Here is a 14,681-nt window from a genome sequence, read left to right as displayed (position 1 = left end):
CACATTTCAGCTTTGTGGTGTTTTTCCCCTCCAGGTGTGTGCGTGTCAGGTGCGGGCCACGGGGAAAATGTACGCTTGCAAAAAGCTAGAGAAGAAGAGGATCAAAAAGCGCAAAGGCGAGTCCATGGCGCTCAATGAGAAGCAGATCCTGGAGAAAGTCAACAGCCGATTTGTGGTGAGTTTGACATTTTCGTCGCTCGCTAATTCATTTCGTACACTGGGCCGGAATCTGTTGGCGTTGCACAAAAAAGCCACGATGGACTTGATTATTTGGAATGTTTTGCGTGAATGGAATTGCTTTCAATTGATTTCTTTGTTTTGTGGAATTTGACTGTGCGTTTGTGTTTGCAACCTCTGAGCTGGACCCACATGATTTGCCATCCCACACTTTAAGGGAAGCTGTTTGTTTTTGGATTGCCAAATTGCGAAAACTCGAAGCCAGCCTCGGGTCACGTGACCGAGTCGTACAAGGCGCTTCTATTGATGTGACCGATCGTACAGTATGTTGCCATCCTAACTTCAAGAAAACCCACCAAGTGCAGCGTGTGTAGTAGCAACAATTTAGCAACTTGTACCTCTCAGAGGTTGGGAAAAAAAGGAAACAAAATTCAAGGAGCGGCATCTTATACGTATTTCAGGTGTACCTCAGGGATACATGGCCTAGCCCTTTCTATTTTCTCCAAATGTGTTTACTTCATGGCTAACGCAGCAATCTCAGTGATCAATCTCATAGTCCATTCCGCTCATTTGGCTGGGACTGCATCAAAGAAGTCTTTGACTTCTATTTGCAGACACCTAAGATTTATAACAACAAGCTGTTTCACTCATCTCTCTTGTATCTGACATAGTCACGAGAAAATAGAAAAGTCCCTCTGTTTGTTTCTTTATTCCACCCATTTCAGTTTAGGGTCAATCGGGTTTTTTGTACGTGCGCAATTTGTAAGCTGGACAGCGTTCCGTCAAGTCTCTTTTGTCGTTTTCGTGGAAATCATTGTTTTTGCCACCGAATCTCAAAAGTAGCCGTCGACGGCGCCGAAACGTCATCGTTCACTCCCAGTTGAAATGGGTTGGATAGGTAACGCCGGTTCAAAAGTCCCTCTGCGCTCTCCAGGTGAGCTTGGCGTACGCCTACGAGACCAAGGACACCCTGTGTCTTGTTCTGACGCTCATGAACGGCGGCGACCTGAAGTTTCACATCTACCACATGGGCGAAGCGGGCTTCGACGAAAGGAGGGCCGTCTTCTACTCGGCCGAGATCTGCTGCGGTTTAGAGGACCTGCACAAGGAGAACATTGCCTACCGGTGAAGAAGTGTACCCGTTACCATTTTTTAAAAAAATCTCCTTTCTGACTTATGTTTTGGCCCCACAGAGACCTGAAACCTGAAAATATCCTGCTCGACGACCACGGTGAGTCGGCGCATCATATACAGTGAATCACAAATGCGATAATCCTCTTGAAGATTGGTACGCAGTCTGAAGCGTGCTGTGGCAACTCATTCAATGTGCAAGTGAGAGGATGTGCTCGGCAGTGTGAGTGAATTTAAGTGAACTCACTCTATCAAGCTTCTCCGGGTGAACAAAGATAGCAATGAAACTTGGCCCTTCTGGGTAACATATGGCCTCATCTTGGCCCGTTTCAGAAAAACCGCCACTGTTAGATGTTCTTTTCAATAGTCTTTAAACATAAAATCTTTGGATCTTTTTTTGGGAAACAAAATAATCCTCGTGGTGGTGGACCCGTTCCTCGATTTAGGCCCACCCACATGCATGAGATCTAATTGCCATAAGTGTGCCCCGCGAACCAAAATGAGTTGGACACTCCTCATCTAGTACGTAATGTCTAATGTTAAAAGGTAGATCATGTTTATAATAGATTTTTAAATATTCATCGATTTAATGGTTATTTCATTTCAAAACGTAATAGGAAAATAGAAATGACGATGCAGATACTGCTTTACTTCATTTTTGGACCTAAGTTAAGCCCATTTTTTGTGTACTGTGGCCAAGAACGAGTCAGTCTGCCAACGCACACGTTCTATAGCTTTGTTTGACTTTTGAGGCAAATCCCATTCTTATTACTGTTCAGGACACATCAGGATATCGGACCTGGGTCTGGCCGTGCACGTACCGGAGGGCCAAACCATAAGAGGACGGGTGGGCACGGTGGGATACATGGGTAAGAGCCACTCGTACGGAAATGTATTTGTGCCACGATTCTGAGCGAGCGATGATAGATCTTCAGCACAGAAAAGATTGAACAAGCAATTCAAGATTTTGAGCATAGAAATATACATTGAGATAGCAAAAGAAAACATCTACTCCGTGCTCCATAATTGCAGGAGAACAACAAGTTCTATAACGTACAGTCATGCACAAAATTATTGGCACACCTGGAATTTTCCCAGAAAATACAGCATTTCTCACAGAAATTCATGTAATTACAAATGTTTTCAGTGTGAATATGTTTATTTCTTGGATGTGCATTGGGAAACACAAAAAAGCTGAAGAGAAAAGCCAAAATGTACACAATTTTACCAAGAATGCAAACAAAATAGGCTGGACAAAATTGTTGGCACCTTCAACTCAATATTTGGTAGCGCATCCTTTATAAGGAACAAAAGAAAGCAAATGCTTCCTATAACCATCAACAAGTTTCATGCACCTTTCAGGTGGAATTTTGGACCACTCTTGTTTTGTGAACTGTTCCAGGTCTTTCCGATTTGAAGCGTGCCTTCTTGCAACTGCAATTTGGAGATATCTCCTAATATTCAATATGATTTAGATCCGGTCTCATCGATGGCCACCTCAGAATCCTCCAGCGCTTTGTCTCCGACCATTTCTTGGTGCTATTTGAGATCTGTTTTGGATCATTGTCCTGTTGGAACACCCATGACCTCTGACGCAGACCCAGTTTTCTGACACTACACGCTACATTCCAGCCCGAAACATTTTGATTGTCTCCATATTTCGTGACTCCTTGCACACTGTCAAGGCACCGAGTACCAGAGGCAGCAAAACAACCCCAAAACATCATTGAACCTCCACCATGTTTGACTCTCGGCACTGTATTCTTTTCTTTGTAGGTCTCATTCTTTTTTTGGCACTGGGCACTGGTCCCCAACCATTTCTTGGTGCTATTTGAGGTATGTTTGGGGTTAATGTCCTGTTGGAACACCCGTGACCGGCTCAAAACATTTTGATAGTCTTCATATTTCATGACTCCTTGCACACTGTCAAGGCATCCGGTGCCGGAAAAAAGAATGAGGCCTACAAAGAAAAGAACACTATACTGTAATTTCATTCATTTCTGTGAGAAATGCTGTATTTTCTGGAAATATTCCAGGGGTGCCAATAATCCGTAACCATACTAATAACTAATGTTGTACGTTGTTTCCAAAAAAGTCACCCTTTTCCCGTCCAAGTCTGTCTCCTTTGCTTTTTCCGAGCGAATGTAACAAGTAATCTTCCGCCGGCTCTCTGATTGGCCGGCTTCGTGCCACATTTAGAACGTGTGTGCCAGACAGAGCGTGCACAGAAGACAAACGGTCGGGAGAGAGGGGGTGGGGTTGTGAGCGGGTAAAACGCACATTTTTTTTGCTCAATTTTTCTGTGTTCAAAATCTATCATTGCATGCTCAAAATCTTGAATCGCTCGCTCAGAATGGTGGCACAAATACAACTCGGTAAAGTCGCCTCTTCCGAGAAGCCAAACGGCGGACGGCACGTCGTCTCTCTTCCTCCCTCAGCTCCCGAAGTGGTGATGAACGAGTGCTACACCTTCAGCCCCGACTGGTGGGCGCTGGGATGCCTGCTGTACGAGATGATTGAGGGCCAGTCGCCGTTTCAGCAGAGAAAGAAGAAGATCAAGCGGGAGGAGGTGGAGCGGCTGGTCAAGGAGGCGCAGGAAGAATACTCGGAAAAATTCTCCGAAGAAGCCCGGTCGCTCTGTCAAGCGGTGAGGCTTTTTCGACAATCGCTGCGACCAAATATTTTTCTTTGAACGAGGGATGAGAAACTTGCGAACAAATAGAAACCAAAAACTAGGGCTGCGGCTATTGATTATTTTCGTCGTCGATTAATCTATCAACTAGTTAGTTTGAATAATGGATTAGGAACATTTCATGCGTTGCAGAATCAATTTTAGGAGATGTAAAACCAAGGCTTGCTAAGATTGCACTTTCAAAAGAGCATAACATGCGAGTACAAAATAAAATAGCAGAGTGTTTCTTCAAACTATGCAGAATTGCACTTTCATTTTGAAATAAATTAAATACCTGAGTTTAAAATAAATAAATGAGGATCTAAGTACAACAAAAGAACAATTGGCTAACTTGCACAGCAAAAGTCTGCTAGCTTAAATGCTAATGTTTTTTTGACAATGTTCTTAACAAATTGTTCAATCACACAAAATACGGCTTAATATACCCACAAACTAAATTACAAATGCGTACAAAAACATATTAGCTCAAACAAAAGCTTAACTTATGTTGGCCTTAACAGGGAGAAGCTGAATTCATCTGCGGTAATGGAATTATGTCATATTCACTGTTCCCACTAGTGGGCAGTGTATCCACCCAAATCAATAAAACTAAATGCAAACACTTTAAAAAAAAACCATTACAACATTACTCTAATTTATCTGATACTCGAAGCAGCAAAATTTGAATGTTTTTTTTCTAATCAAATTACTCGAGTTCATCAATTAATCGTTAAAGCAGCACTACAAAAAATCACCACAGTACTTCCAACCACCTACACTTAAAATGTGATATGCACTTGTTTTATCTTCTGTGACTAATTTGATGGCAATCACGATAAAATCATCCCAATTTTTTTTTTTACTTTTCCCCCCAGCTGCTTACGAAAGACCCCAAAGAGAGACTCGGCTGCCAGGGAGGGGGCGCTTCCGTGGTCAAGGCTCACCCTATCTTTCACTCCATCAATTTCAAAAGGCTGGAGGCCGGAATGTTACAGGCGCCTTTCATACCTGATGTAAATCTTCCCGATGAAATGGATTACCATTGGCCGCCACGGACGGCAATAGAACGGATTTGACGTCTATGGTTGTCAGTGGCTGCCAATGAGGAAGCGCTTCACAATCTTATCTGAGGATGAGTTGCTATACTCGCGTCACCTCATCGTAAATATGTCTTCTAAATGACAAATGTACTGTACGTGTCCCAGCCGCAGGCCATCTACTGCAAAGACGTGCTGGACATCGAGCAGTTCTCCACTGTGAAAGGCGTGGAGCTGGAACCCAAAGACGACTCCTTTTACAGCAAATTTTCCACCGGCAGCGTCTCCATTCCCTGGCAGAACGAGGTAACGCCACGGCACGTCCAGGTCTGAAATGGATCAAAACCCGGTTGCCATTTTTTTTGGGTCTCTCAGATGATAGAGACGGAATGTTTCAGTGAGCTCAACATTTTCTATCCCGACGGTGCGGTGTCCCCGGACCTGGACTGGCGGGGACAGCCGTCGCCGCCGCCCAAACAAGGGCTCTTGCAGCGGCTATTCGGGAGACAGGTGGGTGGGGAGCGCCTTCACGTTTCACTGCCATCAGCGGTGACAGAAGTCCAATCCATTTGACCTGGGAGCTCTGCCTAGGATCATTCGCGTGCAAGGGCGTAGGTTTGCATAGGGACATAACACTAGCAACTTTCCAGGATGCTCAAATTGTTCCCACCAACTTATAAGCAACCTAATTTTGCATTATAAAATGACTTCAGTTACATATGTCATTTTGCTTGTCTTTCCATGTGTTGTAAGGATAGAATTGACCCCACCATTATTAAGTGAATACCTTCATTATGTCCAGACTGACATTTACCCCTTTTCACTCGCTGAATGTGCCAGTCCATTTCCCCCCTCAAACACACATTTGATTGGCTGATGACATGACACCCAAACACACACGCACTCACAGCCCAGACAGAAATACAACATTTTGACAACATGCCACCTCCTTTGCCCCCTTCGAAGACGAGGGATATTAGAATTTTTTTTTCGGCCAGCAGCAGCAGCAGCAGCAGCAGCAGCAGCAGCAGCAACCACTGTAAGGGCCCAAGTACACCGCATGCGTGATCGTTGCGTTTCCGGTTCGACTCCGGTAAAAAATAGCGCCGGAGCCAATCCGTTCCCATTATATCCTATTGTTCAACGTATACCGGCCGCGTCAGTGCTCCGGCTTGACTGCGAACCACCTCCGGCGTGCCGCATGCCTGCCGGATGGTATAGGCTATTTTCTATTTTTGGGCGAGCTGGGCCTGGACGTAACAACCCAGGTGCCTAATCACGGTTTAAACACGAGCGAAGATGGATGATGAGCGCTTCATCATGGAGGTGGAAACCCACAAAATCATTTATGATGCAGCAGATCCTTTCTATAAGGACAATATAAAAAAGGAAGCTGCAAGGTGTCCTATTATGTGTGTTTTTCTGTCCTGATCTCATCATGATGCAGTCATGTCTGTCTCTTAATTCCAGATTAACTATAATATCAATATGCAAAGAAAATATGTGCTCTGTCTCTGCTTCTCTGATGAGTATAGACTCCGTGTGTTTTTCGTTGTTTTAGGTGGCACATTATTGCGCGCGATCACGCGAGAGCTCACGGGGGGATGATGGGGCGGGGGGACGAGGTTGGCGGACCGCAGCCGTGCAGCAGCCGGTATGATTTGCCTGTTTTTGACGGACTGCGTGGCACGCAGGCAACACCGAACCGGACCGGAACCGCAACGATCACGCATGCAGTGTACTTGGGCCTTTAGTGATGTCAAAAACGCCAATGTTGAGGAGGTGGGGTACACACCACTAATTTTGCTACTGAAAGTCCGACCTGCACAATAGTTAACAATAGGGATGCAACGATACAGTTAAGTCACGGTTCGGTACGATTTTCGATACGAGGGACACGATTTTCGATTCGTTTCAATACATTTAACGCTCTGAAACAAAAAATACAAGTGTTTTTTTGTTTGTTTGTTTATTTTGGTAACAAGCAAAAATAACAATGCTATCATATAAACATGCATTGTAGTGCATAATATTTATGTGCTTACTTCTTACTGAAATTTTGTATAAAAGTGCTGAGAGCAATCTTTGCTGTTTGTAAAGTGAGGCGGGGCACACTGTTGATTGCTACTGCTCTCTTAGCAGGTATGTTTACCACATGAGCAAAACATCCTATTAGTAGTCCGAGTCCATCTGTGTTACCTACTGAATAACAAAATAGTCGCAGCATTATCTATAGTCACTGGTATGGATTGATTTGGCCTGCTTAACTTCCATTCAGTCATGGCGGTTTTTAATTCATCGATGTAATATATGGACTACGCGTCCCATGATCACTCTGGGCTCACACAGCCAATGGCATGGGACCTGGGAGGATCTAACGTAGCACATCTAGATTGCGATTTGATGATATCTAGTGTTTGCGCACGAGAGTGTTTTTCGGGCATTAAAAGAAGTCACGAGATAGTGTAAAGCGCTTTGAGCGCCTTGAAAGGTGGAAAAGCGCTATATAAGTATAACACCATTTACCATTTACCATGTCTGCTCATTACTGCACAACACCAGCATTGACAATCGACTTTCATAAACAGGACGAGTTTGAAGTACAGCGCTCTTAATTTGCCACTCATTGTTCATCATGTAACCGTGTGTCGTCCCGGGGTGTCCAGCTGTCTGTTGTCAAAGCCAGGCTGTTCGTAGCAGCCAAGTCGGCAACAATATATTGGCGGACTTTGTCGTACGTATCCGTAAAGACAGTCTCTGTTGAATATGTACGAGTGGGGATAGCATATCAGCTCACCCAAAATGCTGCCAAACAACGGATCTGCCGGCAAGCCGCCTCCTTAAGTTTCTGTCTTTCTTCACGAAGAATGATCCTCGTGCGCCACACCTCCCAATTTTCAGGCAGTTTGGGGGAGGAGTAGAGGAGCGGGGCTGCTAGCGGCAAAATTGGTTTTTTCAAGGCAAAGCTGCGCCAGACATTTTAGCGAGAGAGATGACAAAAATTAAATTCGGAAAATACATTTTGAGAACTTTTCATTTGGATCGAATGTTTTTGCGTATTGAATCGAAGAGGGCGTATCGAATGGTTCAATATAAAACCAATAAACCAATATAAAAGTATTGTCGCATCCTTAGTTAGCATAACGTTAAACTGTGTGAAGTTGCTAACCTGCAAAACTGGAGTAGGAAGCTGCTTAGAGAGAAGTGTCCTCTATGTGTTTTCTACTGTGAACATTAATTCAACTGTGAGAAATGTAGTGAATCGAGGTTAACCCCCTTCTTCCCAATATTTATTTTTATTTGATTTATGTCGCCTTAAAGCAGCCCGAAGGAGCCTTAATTTTTTTCTTGTTGAGTTTGGTTGTGTTTATGGACTAAAGCAGTAGTGTTTTACCTGAAGAAGGGTTCCATTTTTATTTATTTTTGGTATTCCCTAACTAAGACGTTTTTTCAGTCAGATTTAATTTCTTTCTGTAGACAGACGATGTAGAGTGGTCTTAAGACAATTGTTTATTTTTTGCATTCCTGGATAGTTAAGCGATTATTGTGTATGTTAATGTTATTTAAATTATGTTCAAAAATTGCAATTTAAATTTGCTAAAACAAAAAAAGTTTTCAAAATGTTTCTTTTGTCGTTTTTGAAAACAAAGGTTTGAATCGAATGATGTATCACTTCAACTAATACATATGAAAGTACAAGTCAATACTGATTTATTTTGTATTGATCATTTAGCCTATCAATGACTTCGATTCCTATCCGTGAGAAATGTATCGTTGAAATGTACCGTTCACCCAATCTGTTTGATTTCATGACTGTCCCGTCCTCAGCCAAAAATGTACACCATGCAGGTTATGCTGTCCTTACCAATGCTGAGACCAAACCTACGCCCTTGTTCGCGTGCCAAAGTCACAATGTTGTTCCTCAAGCAAGATAATGAACGTTAATAGCCGACAAATAATTCTGCCCGTTGTCTTACCCTTCTACTCTTTCGCCCTCTGCAGGAGTGCTGTGGCAACTGCAGCGACAGTGACGAGGAACCAACAAGGCTGTGACACCCGCGCGCGCACCAACACACACGTACATCCTATTTGTTTACAACCTTTTGCACATTTCTATTTGATAGTCGATCTGTAAATGTCCGAATGTATTTTCTTCATAGCCATAACAATGTTATGTTTTATTATTAAAAAAAAAAAAAAAAAGAGGGTTGCCCTTTCCCTGGAGCAGTGGAACAATCACCTGCTGTTTAAAAAAAAAACAAAGTGCCTTGCTGGAGGGCACAGTGACAGTAATACTTAGTAGAGAAGGCCTAGCCTTCCTCCTATTGGTCCAGGAATTAAAATATAAAACTTTTGTCTCTGCTGTGACCAACTTTACTCAACTTGTACTCGGTTGTGTCTTTTATTTTTGGCCCTCAGATATTTTGATAAATAAATGGACTTTTTTTTTTTTTTTCAACGTGGAGAAAATAGCCAACATTCGTTGGGATGCAACTGTACAAAATGTGTCATGTACTGTATATACAAATATAAATATACTGGATAGCATTTTAGTATGCCTCAGCGTTCAACTGCCTTTTTAATGCCACAGCATATCAACAGATTCAAGGCTGGAGTTTGACTGGGCCACTCCAAAACCTTTTTTTTTCTTTTTTCTTTTTTAAATTATTTAAAATAAATAAAAAGCCATTCAGGTGGGTTTGGAATTGTTGTCTCTCTGCAGCCAAACCCGAGTGGTTAGGCAACTGATGATTTAGCTCATCACATTATCATTAGTGTTTCACCGATACCATTTTTTGGCACCCATACTGATACCGACACCTGGCTGTGCAGTATCGGCTGATACTGATACCACTTCATTTGAAATGTATATATTGTATATATACACATGCACACAAAGTGAATCCAGTCGAACTTTTTGTTGCATAACAGGTTTGGGTGACAATAGATAGATAAACCTTTGGCTCTCAAAGGCCAAAATAGTGCTAAATTCGTCAAATTAAAACATGTATAATACCAGCCCAACAGTAACACAGTAAAAATACAATGAATCAACTGAATAAACTGTTTTAAATCCTGATTTTTGGCTCTTAAAGGCCAAACAGTGCAACTTTCATGAAATTATACGTAATAATAATTGACCACAGCATCCTGTTTCTCTGTGCACCAGCAGCAACATAAACTTAGCCACGTCTTAGCTTATTTCTACAGCACTTTTGAATAGGCTTGCCACCCGTCCTTTGAAACAAGGAATCGTTCCGGATTGGGAATTAAAAGTTGCGTTCCATATTGAACCAATTCCGAATATATATAAATAGACACATTTCAATGCATTTTAGGAGTTTTGGGGATGTCCCTTTTTTTCCGTCGCCTATACTGCTTTAGCCGCGAGGGGGGGGGGGGGCGTCCCTTATTTCTATTTCTGAAAGGTGGCAACCCTAGTTTTGAAAAAGGTCTCAAATTACTGCGGCATTTCTTACAGTACAAGACAATAAAAGTAAAGTAGACGAAGTGAACTGACCGGGGATTGTTGCTCCGGTTCATCCCCCTTCCTCTGGATAGCAGTCCTGCTGTTGCAGCCTCAAACTCTTTGTGTTCGTATCGTTCACACGTTTCATCTTCAAATGTTTTATCGGGTTCCAGGTATTGGAACTGGCCGATTTAAGTCCACCTTCCGAAACTTTCAGGCCGCAAATCATGCATGCAGCCATTGATTGTACTGGATGGAATTTCTTTGCTAAAATATTTCCAGACCTGGTTTGTTTTTCCTCCATATGAAAAAGCTACCCTGGCATTGGTCAAGAGCGACTATTGGCCCGCTCTCATTGGTCTGGAGCAGGCCAATAGCAATGGCAGCTTGGCATGCAAAGTGATCACGTGTCACCACACAACACAAAGATAGTGGGGTGATCCTCATGAGGAAAAAAGGCTGCACAAATGTTGTAATACTGGTATCGGCGCCCTCTTTGTTGGTACTCGCCGATACTGATACCACTATTTCGGGCCGGATCGCCCCCCCCCTGCCGATACTGGTATCGGTGCATCTTTAGTCATCATCGTCAAAAAATGTTCGTCGAAATATTTTTGTGTTTGTTGATGAAAACAACAATGCCGCCACGTTTGACTGTTGTTGTTTTTGACTTTAAACAGTGTACAGATGGAACAATGCCAGATGGAACAAAACACACACACCTTCCAAAAATTTCAACAGACCACACACAATGTTCAGAACGTTTCGGCATGAACAAATAGGTTGAAAATGAGCAAGTTCAGATTTCCTCTCAATGTCCGCGCGTGGCTTTCGACGGCAACTCGACCGATTCGATATAACCGTCATACGGCTTGTCGGTTTGCCGGTTTCGAAATAAAACGATTCTTTCTCGCGATTGTGCCGACGAGCCCCAAAATCCACATACGGGTACCCCGCTGCCAGGATAATGACGGCGGCTCATTTTGAGTGGAAAGGAGCGGTCCCGGCGGGCCTAATCACGTCGCGACCAATCAACGGCAATCACGCCGCGGGAGGCTGGAGTGTGCAAATGGAGCTCACGGCTTTCGTAACTCAGCAGGTTCTTCCACTGTTTATGATTTTTGCTCGAAACTACCGATGATAGTAGAAACTTGTTTCTTGCACTGTACGTCAATTGTCAAAACACTTCACGGTTGCTAATAAAACTGCAGCACTGACCAAAACATGTAATTATTCCACTTGGGACTCATAGGCAGGGTTTGACTTTTGTGGGGGGGGGGGGGGTTAACATGTTGATGACCCCGGAACGCAATAAAATTACCATATACAGTGGTATGACATAGTATCTGAACCTTCTGGAATTTCTCACATTTCTGCATAAAATCACCATCAAATGTGACATGATCTTTGTCAAAATCACACAGATGAAAAAACTGTCTGCTTAAACTAAAACCACCCCAACATTTACAGGTTTTCATATTTTAATGAGGATAGTATGCAAACAATGACAGAAGGGGGAAAAATAAGTAAGTGAACCATCACACTTAATATTTTGTGCCCCTGGCAATAACTTCAACCAAATGCTTCCTGTAGCTGCAGATCACTCTGGCACATCGATCAGGACTCTACAAAACCGCTGTACTTCAGTCATATTCCTGGGATGTCTGGCATGAACCGCTGTCTTTAGGTCATGCCACAGCATCTCCATGGGGTTCAAGTCTGGACTTTGACTTGGCCCCTCCAGAACATGCATTTCGTTCTTCTGAAACCATTCTGAAGTTGATTTACATCTGCGTTTTGGATCATTGTCTTGTCACAGCATCCATCCTCCTTTTAGCTTCAAGTGTCTGACAGACGGCCTCAGGTTTTCATGCAAAACATCCTTTTAAATTCATTCTTCCATTAATGATTGCAAGTTGTCCAGGCCCTGAGGCAGCAAAACAGCCCCAAATCATGATGCTTCCTCTACCATGCTTCACGGTGGGGTTGAGGTGTTGATGTTGGTGAGCTGTTCTATTTTTCCTCCACACATGACGTTGTGTGTTACTCCCAAACAATTCAACTTTGATTTCATCAGTCCACAAAATATTATGCCAAAACTTCTGTGGAGTGTCCAAGTGCCTCTTTGCGAACATTAAATGAGCAACAATGTTTTTTTTAGACAGCAGCGGCTGCCTCCATGGAATCCTCCCATGAACACCATTCATGGCCATATAGTTGATGTATGCACAGAGATATTGGACTGTTTTCCCTCCATTCTGTCATTGTTTGCATGCTATCCTCATCAAAATATGAAAACCTATAAATGTTTGGGTGGTTTTAGTTAATGCAGACACTGTATTTTCATCTGTGTGATTTTGACAAAGATCAGATCACATTTGATGGTGACTTTATGCAGAAATGTAAGAAATTCCAAAAAGTCCAGATACTTTTTCATATTACTGTATATACATATATAATGTACATCTCGTCACTGTACGTGTTCACTCCTCGGTTGAAGCTCAGTTGTTGTTGAAAGGTTAGGTTTAAAGAAATTCTAAATATCCATCTTGCCTCCTCAGGTATACTGTAGTTTTGGCTAAGCAAAGCAAAGGATAGTCTCTAAGGTCTAGTCACATGATCTGTTTGCTAAATCATTTTAGGATTCTTGTTCATTACATTCTGTTTTGTTGATTGTTTTATTGCTTTACAAATTCATAGACGACATTTTAACAGCTACAGTGGGGAGAACAAGTATTTGATGCACAGTCAATTGGCAGTGTATCAAATACTTGTTCTCCCCACTGTAGGTCTTTATTTTAATGGGAAAGAATTTTTTAACATTAGGCTTAATCCTGGAGTTAGCGGGGGTTTTATTAGTCGGTTGCGTCGATTTTAGGGCTGTTAAACGATTAAAATTTTTAATTGAGTTAATTACAGCTTAAAAATTAATGAATCGTAATTAATCGCAATTCAAACCATCTATAAAATATGCCATATTTTTCTGTAAATGATTGTTGGAACAGAAAGATAAGACACAAGACGGATATATACATTCATCGTACGTTACATAAGTACTGTATTTGTTTATTATAACAATAAATCAACAAGATGGCATTAACGTTATTAACATTCTCTCAAAGCGATCCATGGATAGAAAGACTTGTAGTTCTTAAAAGATAAATGTGAGTACAAGTTATAGAAATTTTATATTAAAATCCCTCTTAATGTTTTCGTTTGAATAAAATTTGTAAAATTTTCAATCAACGATAAACTAGTAGTTCACCATTGTTGATGTCAAAAATGCTCGTTCATAGTGCTGAAACCCACAGTTGCACCCAAGTGCCAGCAGAGGGCAACAAAACGCCCAAAAACACAAGTAACAAGTGCACATTACACTGTTCTGTCATTTTAATCTGTTTGAGCGGGGCATGTGCGTTAATTGCGTCAAATATTTTAACATGATTCATTAAAATAATTAATTAACGCCCGTTAACGCGATAATTTTGACAGACCTAGTCGATTTCACTAAATTCTATGCAGTTTAATAGTTTTTTGTTAGTTTCAGGGCTCCACTGACTAATTAAACCACCGCCAACTTGAAGATTAAGCCTTATGTCAAAAATCTCCCTTGAAATTCATTCATAGAAAAGTCAATTACAATCTCATCAATTGATGATGAGAATCATGATCAGGGGTCAGGAACCTATGGCTCACGAGCCACATCTGGCTCTTTTGAGGAGTGCAGCTGGCTCTCGGCCAAAGCGTAATCTTAAATGTGGAACCAGCCAGCTCGCTTGACATAAACAAGCTCTTATGAGCTGATGGACCACTCACACATCGATCATAGACATTTCAAACATGAGTTGCAATTATATGTTTTAATTCGGTGCCCATTGGTGTTCCTCCCGTCACGGATAGCACGGAGATGTGCATTACAGAACTCGCCTGGCGCGTTAAGTCTCCGCTCTGCCAGCAGTGTGGCTATAAAGTATAGTAAAAGAGGATATAATAATGCGTAGAGGAAAATTAAACCACGAAAGTGAACTGCGTGGTACCCCAAGTCAGACAGCCGGGCGATCGGTTTCACTTTCGTTACTTTTTCGCCTGTCAAACTGTTGCCACTTCCGGGAGAGTGAGACTCACGAAACGGCTGCCTCGAGAGGCTCCACCTGTCTCGGCCACTGTAATGCACACGTCCACCTGGTTGTCCCTG

General features: G+C 42.4%; 1 protein-coding gene across 3 annotated transcripts in view; it reads left to right on the top strand.

Annotated features, from left to right (window-relative positions):
• grk6 (G protein-coupled receptor kinase 6) overlaps positions 1 to 9,569 on the top strand; it is a 38,975-nt gene extending 29,406 nt beyond the window's left edge. For 2 of the 3 annotated variants that reach the window (XM_057820864.1, XM_057820866.1), the window contains 9 exons: positions 35 to 175; positions 1,112 to 1,302; positions 1,371 to 1,408; positions 2,088 to 2,177; positions 3,747 to 3,955; positions 4,855 to 4,992; positions 5,185 to 5,322; positions 5,392 to 5,526; positions 9,019 to 9,569. In XM_057820864.1, coding sequence (XP_057676847.1) covers positions 35 to 175; positions 1,112 to 1,302; positions 1,371 to 1,408; positions 2,088 to 2,177; positions 3,747 to 3,955; positions 4,855 to 4,992; positions 5,185 to 5,322; positions 5,392 to 5,526; positions 9,019 to 9,069 — 1,131 coding nt within the window. In that variant the 3' untranslated portion in view covers positions 9,070 to 9,569. The remainder of the gene's footprint in view (positions 1 to 34; positions 176 to 1,111; positions 1,303 to 1,370; positions 1,409 to 2,087; positions 2,178 to 3,746; positions 3,956 to 4,854; positions 4,993 to 5,184; positions 5,323 to 5,391; positions 5,527 to 9,018) is intronic. The other variant, XM_057820865.1, reaches the window with a different exon arrangement.
• The last annotated feature ends 5,112 nt before the right edge of the window (positions 9,570 to 14,681 follow it).

The sequence above is a fragment of the Corythoichthys intestinalis genome, chromosome 18 (assembly GCF_030265065.1).
Source record: "Corythoichthys intestinalis isolate RoL2023-P3 chromosome 18, ASM3026506v1, whole genome shotgun sequence".
NCBI lineage: Eukaryota > Metazoa > Chordata > Actinopteri > Syngnathiformes > Syngnathidae > Corythoichthys > Corythoichthys intestinalis.
The sequence above is the reverse complement of the archived record's forward strand: the minus strand, read 5'-3'. Positions and strand labels throughout refer to the sequence as shown.